Source organism: Colletotrichum phormii, assembly GCF_030913505.1.
Source record: "Colletotrichum phormii strain CBS 102054 chromosome Unknown BDP81scaffold_9, whole genome shotgun sequence".
Classification (NCBI taxonomy): Eukaryota; Fungi; Ascomycota; class Sordariomycetes; order Glomerellales; family Glomerellaceae; genus Colletotrichum; species Colletotrichum phormii.
The window spans coordinates 868,431-881,753 of NW_026851451.1; the positions used below are offsets into that span (position 1 = coordinate 868,431).

Consider the following 13,323-nt stretch of genomic DNA (forward strand, 5'->3'; position numbering starts at 1 on the left):
CCGCGGGCAATAAGTGAGCGCCAGACGCGGGCGTGGCCCATGTCTAATCCAGACCACTTCACACACCTGAGGCCGGCCTATGCACACACGCAATCGCATTCTGGAGAAAGCCAGATGGTTGTTGAAATTCGGAGACGTACCGGAGCCAGCCAGGCCAAAGGTATTGATCATAAGGCGGGTACCGATACACAAGACTGACAAACCCAAGAGTAATAGGTAAATCGTTCAGCCTAGGTAAAACGGACATCTTTGTTAGTCAACGGCAAGTCACCCCTTGGCCGGCGCGTACCTGGTCTGCACCTTGCCCCAGGCCAAAAATGCGCAATAGTCTCCATTCATGGGCTTTCCGGCAGCCGAATGGTCCAGTCGGCGGACTGATGTTGCGGGCAGAAGCCCCCGTCACCCCGTTCCGTGGCTCAAACTAGTCGATTTGCAGCACCAAAAGACGAGACACTGTGGACGGAGCTCGACTTGGCCAGAGACGCAGACATGGCACAGAGACCCTCAGGGCTGCGCGTCTTGCATGTCGTTTACCTGATCCCGCCTTTTCCATCGGTCATGTACGGAAGCGCCGTTCCTGAGGGATCCTCATCGGAAGCCACGCCAAGGATTCCGAAGTCTCGTTGAACCTTGTAGACGGAGTCTTTCAGTTCTTGTAAGTTGTGCCTCTCGTACCCTAACCTGACCTAACCTTATCTTGGTGTCTCTGCCCACGCCTGGTCCACTCATCAGAGACCCCATTCGATGCAGCTACGTTATTGTTACCGCATCTATTGCCTGCTTCCCGCTCTGTATCCGCACTTCGCATGGCGGTGGTTGCGGTGGGTTTCCCACCAGAGTGACAGATGGACGGACTTTTTTTTCTTCTGTTATTATGGAGATGAGCTAACCAACACTGGATGCCATTGAGGTATCCGCACATGTTTATAGAATTAGTCCAGGCAAGTAGCTGTTTGACCGTCAGCTACCCATTTTGTATCTTTGTCTTTTGCCTCGGTACATGTTTGAGCGTTTTCTTTCACTTCAAAGACCACGTCCGGTTCAACAACTCAGCCCTGTCCCTGGTCACTGCCCCGGTCGCCCTCAATCTGAAGGTGTTGAAGTGATCGGATAGTCTCCGTCGAAACGGGAAACGAATACGCCACATCCTGGAAAAGGAGAAAAAAGACGAAATAAGATAGGTACCTACCAAATACTCGTCCTTTGCAAGTACCCCGTCCAAGTTGGAAAAGTTTTTCTGGCATGCCCTTGATACCACTCACTTGATTATTAGTAGCCCCTTGATCTATCGGAGGCTAGACCGAATCGTAACAGCAACAGCAACAGCGGAGTGGCCAAGGTGCCGTTCGGAGCAAACTTGGGAAGCCTGCCAGAATAGCTAGCAATAGTATGGATTTGGGGATACCTGTCACAGTAAACACCAAAGGGGTGAGAAGAAGGTCGACTGATTGGGTTTGCCGACTACCGCTTACAAGCGCGTTCTAAAGGCGTCTCCCCACCCCGACGCCGAACAAACCAAACCACCTTGAAGCCAAAAGCAGTCCACGCGCCGCCTTTACAAAAGCCTCACACCACCACTACCACCGGCCAGGGCCAGTCCAGAACACAGCTTGTAAGACAAAGGTCGCTGGCTCTGTACACGACAAGAGGTACAGTGGGCTGGCACAGTTCATGGATCAAGGCAATTCGAGAATGCTAGGCCGTACCGCCGTAGCAATTCGGACCTTCGCACTTTCCTCTCCATCCGCTCTTGGTAATCCGTAATGCGTACTGCGTACTACAAGGGACATTTAGGACTGGACTGGATTACCAAAGAGGCATGCAATGTCGGCCTTCTTCCATCTGGGACCACACACGGCAGTCAGTCACACCGACCACGAGTCCACGACTGGTCTGGTGCCGGGCAGCAAAGCAGGCCAGACTTTCCTGCCACCCTCTAATGAGGCAAGGCAGGCGAGCCGCGAAGAAAGGACAATGGAAGGGCTCAGTCGAGTCGTGGGGATTGCTGACAGATCAAAGTTCTGTTTAGGCGGTGACCACTGGGCAGCGCAGGCCAGCAACAACAAGATAGAAGAACAAGCCTTTTCCAGCCCCTCCTCCCTGGAACAGCTTATTGCTCCTTTAACTCGTGTTGAACAAGGTACCTTGTTTCTCCTGCTAGGTAGGTAAGGTAGCTTTGTATGGGTGCGTACCTTTTACGGAGTGTGAACCTAGAAGCTCTCGACCGGCCCGGACACCTCACTTCGCTTACACCGCCCGCCCGCCGCCCGCGGCCTGTTGTGTGTATGTTTTTCCCTCAGCAAAAGCGACTGGACACCCACCACCCACTCGACGGCGACGCAAAGCAAAGCAGCAAAATAAACCTAGCAGTACTTGTGAATCACTCCGATCATCTGCGTGGAGCTAGCGGCAGTGCCAGTACCTAGAGCGGTACCAGTACCAGCGCAGTGGAGGGAGTGGGAGGGTCCCAGGTCTCCAGCTCAAAGTCTCCATTCTGCTGTTTTCCGCCCATGTACCTAGAGCAGCCCGTGGTGCTAATAATACCTTGCCTTTCTGTACCTTACAGGAAGGTATTCGTACGAAGTATACTTCACTTCCCACCTCACGCCCAGGTCCTCTTCCTCGTCCTCGCCCTTGCCAGCGTGGAAATCTGCATTCTGCCCTGAGGTCTCAAAGTTCTCAACTGTACCGAGCTGCAGGGCAATCCAATCTTTTCATCGTCAGGCCCCACCTTGACCCTACTTGACCTCAAAAAGACGCTACACATCCTACGCTACCTTACCTTGCTCTACTTACACCAGGTCACTACCTATTATTCACCAAGGCCACCACCACCACCACCACCACCACCTGGCTGTCGCAACCTGATTGTCCCGCTGTGTATTTTTTTTTCTTCCTCTCTTTCGCTCCCCCTTGACTCCCACTTCTCCCCCCTCTCACCTCCGTCCCCTCCCCCCAATTTCTTTGGCATTAACTGCTCGCTCACCCGCCGCCCGCCCGTCTGCGCGTTGCCTGCCACCAGACCAGACCGCTACCCGCCGCCGCTGTCGCCTGCTGCTGCTGGGGGCCAGACTTTCTCGCTTTCTCGCTCCGACCGCCTCTGCCTCTCCATCTATTCCTGCAGTCCTCTCTCTCACCTACATAATACTCTAATCCCTACGCCCATCCCATCTTCCTCGTCTTATTACCCTTCCTTCCGACTTCTTCTCTCAAAACCTTTGAATACTACCTACAGCACACCGTACACACCCCCCTTCCCTCCCACCTTTCACCACACGGGACAAAATTAGAAAGAAAAGGGGGTTGAAACAGGTCTGCTATTTTGTCCGCCCTGCGAGTCACGTCTACTTGGGCCCGAGCCCTCCCATTGCGCCGAGGCGTTCTTTACGCCACAGCGAGCCCTTTTTCCCTTGTCAGACCTGAGCCTCGACACTCGACGGCACTCCCGAGCCTACGCAGTACTCGGCTCGACTCGACTCGACCAGACAGACCAAAGACTTGAGTCGCAGATTTTACCCCCCACCACCACCTCAGTCAATTCTGCATAACCTGTCTCTGCTGCCCCTCCAGCAGCATTTGCTGTGCATAGCTGTTCATTCTTGCTGGCTGCACTGCACTGCACCGCGCCGCACCGCACCCACGCTTCCCTTGCGGCTGACACCCATCTGCGGCCTACCTGCGTCACTCACCGATAGCCGGAACCAAGAGAGACAACAGCCAACAAGGGGAAGACAGAGAAAAAAAGACCGAGAGAGAGAGGCGAAAGGTCATCCGTCGGTTCGCTTTCGCGTATATACCGCCTCCGTCCCGTCCACCCTTCCTCTCTACAACCAGGACCCCTCCGAACGAACCCTCACCCACCAAACAAAACCTGCTGTGCGCTCATGCCTTCCGCATCCCCCGCTATGGCGAGCCCAACAACCGCCTCGGCGGCCAGTTCCAAACCTTCCTCAGTCAAGTCTGACGGCAAAAAATCGCCGCGTTTGACCCCGCAAAATGGCCAGTCCCTCACCAACGGCAATTCGTCCCACGACGCCCTGCCGAAACCTGCCGAGAAACCCTCCATGAAAGACAAGCTCACGCGCATGTTCTCTACCAAAGACGTCAGCCGAAACGCTATTGAAGTCCCCCATCGACCCCGCGGCTCCAGCTTTAATGGCAGCGACAAGCCCCAACCTCCCAGCAGAAAACCATCCGCTACCACCGCAGAGAAAGTTCCCGAGAAACCAGCCAGCAAACCCGCAAAACCCCCCGTAAAAGACCTTCATCGATTCATGGCGAGCCCAGACTTGCAAGGTGGCCACGAGCACCACCTCAAGTCAAGTCGCAGGCAGGAGAAGCTCTCCGACATGTGGCGTACCCTCATCGGCAAGAAGCAAGAACACGCCGAAAACGACCTGTCGCTCGTCTCTAACTGGGTCGACACGCTCAAGGCCGAGAAGGAAGACATGGCCGGCGACAAGAAGAACGGACCAAATGCCACGACCACTCTCGTAGAGAAGTACGGAAAATGCCAGGAAGTTGTAGGCCGTGGTGCCTTTGGAATCGTCAGGATATCCCACAAGAAGGTCGAGAACGGCGTAGAAAGACTCTTCGCCGTCAAGGAATTCCGCCGTCGCCCGGAGGAGACGGAGAAGAAGTACAGCAAACGACTGACTGCCGAGTTCTGCATTTCCTCATCGCTGCGTCACCCCAACGTTATCCACACGCTGGATCTGCTCAAGGACGCCAAGGGAGATTACTGCGAGGTCATGGAGTTCTGCGCCGGTGGTGATTTGTACACTCTCGTCCTCTCGGCCGGCAAGCTGGAGGTCCAGGAGGCGGATTGCTACTTCAAGCAGATGATGCGCGGTGTGGAGTATCTCCACGAGATGGGTGTTGCCCATCGCGATCTGAAGCCTGAGAATCTGCTGCTCACTACTCGTGGTGGCTTGAAGATCACAGACTTTGGCAATGGAGAATGCTTCAGAATGGCCTGGGAGACGGATCCCCACATGGTTTCCGGCCTTTGTGGCTCTGCTCCCTACATCGCACCCGAAGAGTACACCGACAAGGAGTTCGATGCCCGCGCTGTTGATGTTTGGGCCTGTGGTGTTATCTACATGGCCATGCGCACTGGTCGCCATCTCTGGCGTGTTGCCCGCAAAGACGAGGACGAATTCTATGCTAGATACCTGGAAGGTCGTCGCGACGAGGAGGGCTACGGACCGATTGAGTCCTTGCACAGAGTACGTTCATTTGCTTGCTTGCAGCATTATCCAGAAACTAACAGCCTTCAGGCGCGCTGTAGGAACGTGATATACTCGATTTTGGATCCTAATCCTACCCGCCGCATCACCGCATCCCAGGTCCTCAAGTCAGAATGGGGACGCGAGATCAAGCTCTGCAAGGCCGGTGAAGAGGGCCTTTGAACAGCGTCGTCTTGAAAACTCGGCGGACAGCTTCTTTCTTGTCAACAAGACTTTCAACATTTTACTTTCAACGGCGGAACAGCAATGACCGGAATTTCCAACCCGGCACACCGATAGAACAATGCGTCTGCACAGACAGCGTGCGTCAACCGGCGGTTTTTTGACTCCCTCTTTCAGCCTGCTTCGATTCACACCCTTTTACACTTGTTTTCCTGACGATTTTACGACACCCCCCCCCATGCGACCCTGTTATTGCGAGCATCGGCGTTCGGCGTTTTACCCTCCCATGCTGCTTACACCACAACAACCTACTGTTCAACGTACATAGGACACCCCCGTCTTTGGAACGGGGCACCGGCAGAACTACGCTACAGAGCCAGGTCTACATCTTTGGGTTGACTTGGCCAGCAGTCCCCAACTCCCATGGAATGAAGCTATAATGAGCGACGGATTTGAGATGCGCAAGGGCATGAACGACCTGGAAACGGAAGATGGACCTGGTTGAGCCTTGAGGAAGAGGCTCAGTGCGATACTTGGTGGTTGAGGACCAGGAGGAATCGGTAGGGACGGATGCATAGGCATGATGCACCGGTCTTGAGGGAACACATCGTGGGAGACTGCATGCGTGTGCGGGCTATGGCACTGGCACGCCTGCACATTTGCCAGAGTCAAACTTCTGGATTGATCGTGTGGTCTCCCAGCAGCAAACCCCCCTAATCCACTCGCTTTGCTATCTATAGTGAGTGGCTGTATTCTGAGCCAAAGACCTAAAGAAAGAAAAAATTTAATGAACAAAGCAAAGAGGAGCGGCATCCTAGGGTGATCATTCTGTGACTGCTCTTCCATGTGTGCTCACAACTCTTTGCCCATGAATTTTGGCTTGGGTCTGGCAGGTCTGGCAAGTCTAGCAAGTCTGGCAAGTCTGGCGGTCTTTGCGGACCTGTCTTGGTCACCTGCCCCATGTCCTGGGCATAGGCTGGCCCGTGGGAGAAGCAAATGCTGGATCTATTGCATCACTGGGATACGCAAAGCCACGATGCCCTATCTGATCTTTTACGATGACGGAAATTACCCACGGGGTTGGGCAACCCAGAGAACCGGGCGCAGTATAGAGTTGGGTTTACAGCCACACTGCTCTGTGGGTTTATTTGCTGAAACTCTACTTCTATATCAGCTTGGCAGATGACTTGGCAGGTATGAACTCTGGGGGAGACCGATGATGAGGGACCGGCGGAAGGGCGGTAATTCCCGCGGCTTCAAGATCTAGGAATGGGGCCCGGGCCAGATCTGAGTGCCGGAAGAGTGGGCCCGCCATAACTCTTATTCGCAACTCTTTCGCCCGACGCGCGGTTCCGTGGGCTGTGGATACCTAAGGTCAGTCCCGGGGATGAGGTCATACTTGTTTGCTTTTTCTACAACTCTATATCAACGCACTTCGACGGGGGAAACCAGCGGGCGGCGACAGAGAGGGAACTGAACGGGGTTTTCCCCGCCGTTCTCTGCGAGTTTCCGTCTGAAGGTCCGTCTTTGCTTTCGCACCGAGACTTCCGGGGGCCAGAAAGAGGGAACGGCCGCTGCCGCCAAAGTACAACCTACGAAAAGTCTTGGCGGAAACGAGGAACAAACTAAGCCACTTCACTTCGCCCCGAGTATCACTGCCAAGATCTGGCGATCAGGAAAGTTAGGGCGGACAATTACGTTTGTTTGACTTGTGATTTCCCGTTTTCGCGGATTTGATTTTTGAAGCGAAGGGCTGATGATGTGTTTCGCCACGAAGCAATGCCTTTGCTTGGCGGCGTTTATCTCAGTACTGTACTCTGGAGCCTGGAGACTTTTGGAATGGCTACTCTTCTCGAGCCTTTCGTTTGCTTGGCAATCGCATTGAACGCCAGCTCTTTGCAGGACTGGGGGTTTGGCTGATTGCCTCTGTTGTAGAGAGCGGTCAGCGTAGACTGTATTGCACACTGGACTGGACTGGACTGGACTGGACTCGCCTGGGCATGCGGACCTGGAGCACGAGACAGCCCGACTCACTCACTACCCTAGGCTCCCAAATCCAAGGTACCCTAGACTGAGCCGCAACGAGGAAGGGGAAAGCCAACGCACCAAGCACACCTTATCTCCTAGGTTCCATGGGAGACTGGATGACAGACGGACATGATTGACAAGCAGATGTGATGATGGACGTCCTGACTGACGGGAATGACCAACACGTACACCGCCTCTTGTCAAAGCTAGGTAGGCCAACTCACCAAAAGCAAACGCTCTACGAAAGAGCCTCCCTCGTTCTGCAAGTTGACTCACACTCTAGTTCACACTCTAGTTCAGGACACATGGGTTGTGGTCCTTCTTGATCCCGTGGACGGGTCACTGTACTAGATCTATCCAAGATCTCGGACAGCGTGTTCACTCCCTTCTGTAGCGGGGAATTTGGGAGACTAGTACCCCCAGGTAGGTGAGTGCCTAGGTAAGTCAAGGGACGTAACCTTGGTAAAGGTAGGTAGGTAGGTAGGATAATGGGCATGCACTGCCGCTGCCGCTGCCGCTGCCCCCCTCTTTCCGTAAAAGTAGACTCAGAATCTCGACAGACTCACCAGCGTCATCGACCGATCCCCCCACCCCCCACCACCACCTCCTTCTTCTTCTCCCCCTCCACACCTAAGATTGTGGGAAAAGTCCCAATAATCCCATCCCACCCGTCCGCGTGGCGCATAGCGCCCGCCTACCCAGATTCGGCGGTCAGCAAAGACAGCTTCTCCCCTCCCTCAAGTTCTACAGCCCGGGACTCAGCTGCCCCCTCGCGGTGCCCACCAAAACAAAGAAGACTTCAAAGACCTTCAAAGACACCACGGCGCCGGATCCGGAGAGCGGGTACCCGCCGGCGAACACCAAACCCACCGCCACAACCACCGGACGAGGTAACCTAGCTCTCAAGCGGGTACCATCTTAGTAGAATCCCGCCCTGCACCGCATCCGGATCCCCGGGGAGGCCCCTCTCCCTCTCATGGAACATTTCCAGAAGTCTTCCATGTGTGGGGGCCCGGCGGGTCCGATGCAACGGTGTGATAGTGGGATGACCCACACCGGTCCCCGGTCCCGGGGACCGGGGACAGGGCTCCGCCGTACGAACCCTTGCTCCTGATATGGCGCCGGCAGGGATGGGGGAGCGGAGCAGTGTACGGAGTGCAGAGTAGAGGATACAGACATCTTCCGGGTGCCGGCTCGACGTTGTCACAAGGCACTCAACCGGCCCGTTCATACGTTGAAGATCGGTTCTCGCGGCTTGTCTTTCGACTGTGCTGCCGCGCCTAATCAGGCGTTCTTTGCAGGGGTGATTGAACGTCTCCCGCTGGCTCTCGGACGTCTTCATCGCCGGTTCCTCTAGTTTCCCATTGTTACCTACCTTCCTACCGTGAAGTAAACGCCGCCTTTTCTTGACTTCAGATGTGTTTCTATCCCACAGGCGGTACGGTTGGCCTTCCGCCATCCACGCAATGACAAGCTGTTTTGGTTTCTCATCATCTACCTATCTTAGGTTGTGCTGTCCCTCCCATCCATTTACCTTCTAATATGTCCGTAGACCCCCGTGTCTACGCTTCATGCATCACATCACATCAAACACAAGGGAACGCTCTGATCTTGAACTAAAATAAAGCCTAAAGGCCTCTTATATATGCGTGCCGAATCTTCAGTACTTCTTGCTCCGATATACGTAGTACCAAGGCGACAAAAATAGCGCACAGGTTGGCAGCTCCCGAGCGGGAAGCAGGAAGCATAAAACACAAAAGAGATACGCGCCGAGGGTATATCCCTCGACCACCATTCTTTCCCCGTAGCAGACGACCCCAAGATAATACATACAGAGAGAATCTGCACCCTCTTCTCTGCTCATGAATCTCGTGCCAACCCGTCATTTCCCCGTAAACACCGGTAATAACCACATAAAAATGACAAAGCAAATAAACGCCCCCTGGCGCACATCTTTAACTTCCATTGCAAGAATCGAACGTAAGATCCCCTTCAAAACGTGACTGCCCCTTGTAGAATAGAAGCAGACCATAGCCGGTAGCGCCACCCGCCTCGTACCCGCCCAGCCGCTTGCGAAAATAATCCATAGCTGTTCCTCGAGAGGAAGCTGAAGTTCGTAATGATCGGTTTCGTTCATTGTTGGAGACGTGCCGAGGAGGTAGCTCTTCGTAGTTGCAGACATTAATCCCTGACTTAAATCCTATCCAGCCGCGATATTTTTACCCCCTCTCCTTCCGACTAGAGGAGAGCAGCAAAGACCAACAGTGGATGTGACACTGCTCCAAACCCATGCAAGATGGCCGAGATCGAATCGACGAAAGGGCGAGGCCGGATCCCGCAGGAAACTGAAACCAAGGAGTGAGACGCAGGTGGTCGGTCTACTCCTCAGGGTGGAAGAATCGAACAAAGAGAACAAAAGACTCTCTAGGAGTGGAAAAGGTCCCAGGCTCTGGCGCAGAGCTGCATGAACTCCTCGCGCTTTTGCCTTTGGCTCTCGGGGCTGTCCCGACCGGCGCCGAATGGTCCTCTTCGCTGAGGAGCAGGACCGTGACCCAATGGTGGGCTGCCGTCCTCATACTCGGCGCGGGTGCGGCGCCGGCTTGCGCTGCGGCTGGGGTCAGCGGCTCTGCTTCCCGGGGCTGGAGAAGGAGGCGTAGGGGGCTGGTGAGCGTTTCCGTAGTGAACGATCTTAGGGAGCAACTCGGGGCGGCCACCAGCAATCTCGTGCTGTGCCTCTTCCGCTGACTTGTACTCTCTGGCGCGTCCGGAAGTCGGAGGACCATGCTGCATCTGAGGAGGGTGACCAGGTGATGCCATGGGGGGACGGCTAGTTTGGGGGTACAGGGAGTTGGGAGCATTGTCGGGGTGACCAGAGACTTGGCCAAAGACGTCACTAATGGGTGGGAGACGGTTGTTCGTCTGGTTGGCAGGGACGTGATGAATGTGAGAGGTGTTGGAAAGGGTATTCGGCTGGTTTGTGATGTGGCGAGACAGAGGCGCAGGGTGCTGACGACCAGTGAAGGAGTGTCCCAAGGGGGCAGACTGAATGACGCGCTCGTTGGCGAAAGACTCGGCGGAGGGCGGCAGGATGGAAAGCTGGGCCTTGTTCCTGCGAGACAGGCCGGGAGTCTTTGCTGCAAATTGAGATACAGGGTCCTTTCCGGAGGTGTCAGGACCATCGCCCTTTGCCGATTGCTGCTGCATTCTCTGCTCGATGATCATGCGTTGCTGGTCTCTCACGCTCATGCTGCGCTGGAGCTGCTCCTTCATGATGGGGTCCTGGGTGACGAAACCGGGCGAAAGACAGGCGAGGCCAACTTCCTGAATGCCCAGATTGTCCCTAGCGGTCATGGGCCTAGCAGTGCCAGGAGTGTTGGAGCCCGGGTGGGCGCCCTTGTTGGACAAGTCGAGTTTGCGTGGCCTGTGACGGGTGGTCGGCAAGTCTGGGGAGTTGGGCTCCTTCTTTACAACGATCTTCGGTGCACCGCTCGCATGTCTCGCGCTGAAAGAGAGGGATAAGTTAATGAATTGCAATTACGAGGCAATGGGTTAGGCGTGGAGATGCAACTTACGCGCTGGGAGGAGATGACTTGGGAGCTTGGGCGGCACCCCTAGGGCTGCCGCTGCCTGATCGATGCGCCGTCGCATTGGGGGTTCCAGTGGGTGCAAGAGTTCTTTGTTGTGCAGGCGAGGAAGCGCCGTGCTGTGCAGAAGACGCGGGAGCGAGGTCAGAGGAGAACGACGGTCTGTCGTGAGGGGCTGGAGAGGGAGCCATTGCGATCGCTGTGCTCATAGTTGCTGTGCTGTCGGTAGGTTGGGAGAATTGAGGCGAGAAAAAAGGGGACCGGTCGGGGCGGGTGATTGCTGCTGATGCTGCACCCGACACGACTGTTTGCCGTTGAGTTCTGCGAAGAAGGGCCTCACTTGGCTCGACGATTGCAGAAGTGTAAGTTCGGAAATTGGAAACCCGTGCAAAAAAAAAAAAAAAAAAGTGGTTGAGATGCAACGAGTCGTCGATAGATTAGTAAAAGGGCGAATCGATGATGTCGTCAAACACTGGATGATTGAGATGCGCGATTCTCCCTTGCTCGATGCTCCAGTTTTAAATGGGTCGAGATGGATGAAGTTGTCGACGTCTGCCTTTTGACGAGGAAGAGGTGCGCGACTGCAACTCTTTCTGTCAGAGGATTGGGTTGCCAAGGCCGAAACGAGAGGACTCGACTTTAAGTCGGTTTTTGTTTGTCGGCTAGACTTGTCGAGTGACTTTGGGGGAGTGTGGACTCTTTGTCCTTGTTTTTCTGCCCTTTCTTGCGAATGGAAGCGCGGAGTCGCAGCAATTGACGCGCCGAGCTTGCGCTTTGAGCTTTACGAGAATGGCCGAGAGCAGGCTGGGGGGGGGGGGGGAGGAATTAGCCTGGGCGGGTTGTGTGTGGGTGCACTGGGCGGCGGTGGTGATGGTGTGGTGCCTCCTAAGGTAAGGTACCGTACGTACCCTGAAGTAGTAGCTGATTGCTGCTGGGCCGTGAAAAGTCGGAGCGCGGGTAGACAGAAAGCGGTTGGTCTGACTACCTTGGGTGAGAGAGAGATGGCGGGGCGGAACAATCCGAAATGTTGTAGAAATAAGAAAAGAGACAAAAGGGACAGCTGCTTGCTATTGCTGCTGCTGCTGCTGCTTTTTGCTGTCTGGCGCTCTTTCTCTGAATTCGAGGCGGAACTGCGACGGGAGCTGGAGCTTGTGGAATGCGCAGCGGCTGATTTGTGTGCCAAAATTAGTGGTGACTGGGAAAGGTTGTCGGCACGGAATGATTGATTGACAAAAGACAATGGGGTCGACCAGGTCGGCTCGTGTGTCAGGTGGTGTCCAGAAAAGGGAGCAGATCAGTCTCAGTTCGAATCAGGGCTCGCGGGGGGGTGGGTTTGGTGGGAGAGATAGTCTTTTTCTCTCTTTTTCTCGAGTCAACCGAATTGAATAGATGGCCAAGGTTGGAGTTTGGTAGTTTGCGGAAGAGGGTATATGGTCGTATTAATTAGTTGGCGTAAGACGGACTGGACTGCGAAGGAAGTTTGTGGTAGAAGTAGTGGTAGTAGTAGCGTGGCGTAGCCTTGGGTGTCCGTCGGGTCGTCAGGTCAAATCAACGAAAGATGGAGGTTGTGGTTTGTTTTGTTTGAGAAAAAAGCGAGAGACTTGGTCTGCGACGTCGGGAGGAGAAAAGGTCAGGCGCGGGGGGTTTTGAGAAATCGGTAAAAGGAGGAGAGGGGGGAGTATCGGGGAAGGAGAAGTACAAGAATTGGACGGGGTGAAGAAGGGTGGGAAGAGAAGCGAGCGCTGGACGAGACGAGGATTACAAAACAGAAGTTGAAAAGGATGGAGGGGAGGGGGTGGTGTTTAAAGCGTCGAGACACCACCAGGCTCAGGCTCAGACTCAACACACTCAAGACTCGGACGAAGAGACGGAGACGGGGACGGGGACCCCAAAGTTGACAGGAAGTCGAGGACAGATCAAGAAAACAGGGACCAAGGGGGTAAAGCACCACACGTAAAGTGCAACGACGGGGGTGTGGTGACAATCCAGTGACAAGATGTCGAGAAGTTGAGAGTGCGACTGCTGGGCTACCTTACAGGCTTACACCACGAAGTATCCGTATGGAGGGCGGATACGCAGTGCTGTGGTAAGGTACGGATAGAGTGGTATAAAGTGAGACTGGATGGAGCAAGACGATCAAGAACTGACCAGGGGCCCATGGACAAGCAGCTGGAAGGATGGATCATGGAGAGGGACGCACCAGGAGGTAAGAGGGGAAGGGGGGAGGGGGTTTAGAGGGGCAGCTGTGGTTGTTTTATTTTCTTATGAAAGGGGAACACGGGAGTGACACAATTATGGCC

General features: G+C 54.8%; 3 protein-coding genes across 3 annotated transcripts; 1 reads left to right on the forward strand and 2 right to left on the reverse strand.

Moving 5' to 3' along the window:
* Positions 1 to 3,905: 3,905 nt before the first annotated feature.
* Positions 3,906 to 5,411, forward strand: BDP81DRAFT_449260 (kinase domain-containing protein; the record flags this gene model as incomplete). The annotated part of the gene is made up of 2 exons (XM_060592387.1): positions 3,906 to 5,228; positions 5,280 to 5,411. 2 exons carry the CDS (start codon positions 3,906 to 3,908, stop codon positions 5,409 to 5,411), a joined length of 1,455 nt encoding a protein of 484 aa, XP_060445793.1.
* A 2,686-nt stretch (positions 5,412 to 8,097) lies between these two features.
* BDP81DRAFT_426885 (uncharacterized protein) lies at positions 8,098 to 8,964 on the reverse strand. The gene has a single exon (XM_060590318.1). The coding sequence runs from the start codon at positions 8,896 to 8,898 to the stop codon at positions 8,335 to 8,337; it is 564 nt and encodes a 187-aa protein (XP_060445794.1). The 5' UTR covers positions 8,899 to 8,964; the 3' UTR covers positions 8,098 to 8,334.
* Positions 8,965 to 9,863: 899 nt separating this feature from the next.
* BDP81DRAFT_460758 (uncharacterized protein) lies at positions 9,864 to 11,214 on the reverse strand (the record flags this gene model as incomplete). The annotated part of the gene is made up of 2 exons (XM_060593689.1): positions 9,864 to 10,941; positions 11,012 to 11,214. The coding sequence occupies 2 exons, from the start codon at positions 11,212 to 11,214 to the stop codon at positions 9,864 to 9,866; spliced, it is 1,281 nt and encodes a 426-aa protein (XP_060445795.1).
* Positions 11,215 to 13,323: the final 2,109 nt, after the last annotated feature.

Coding starts and splice junctions, on each gene's coding strand:
- BDP81DRAFT_426885 (XM_060590318.1), bottom strand. CDS start 8,898: ATGGCGGAAGGCCAACCGTACCGCCTGTGGGATAGAAACACATCTGAA.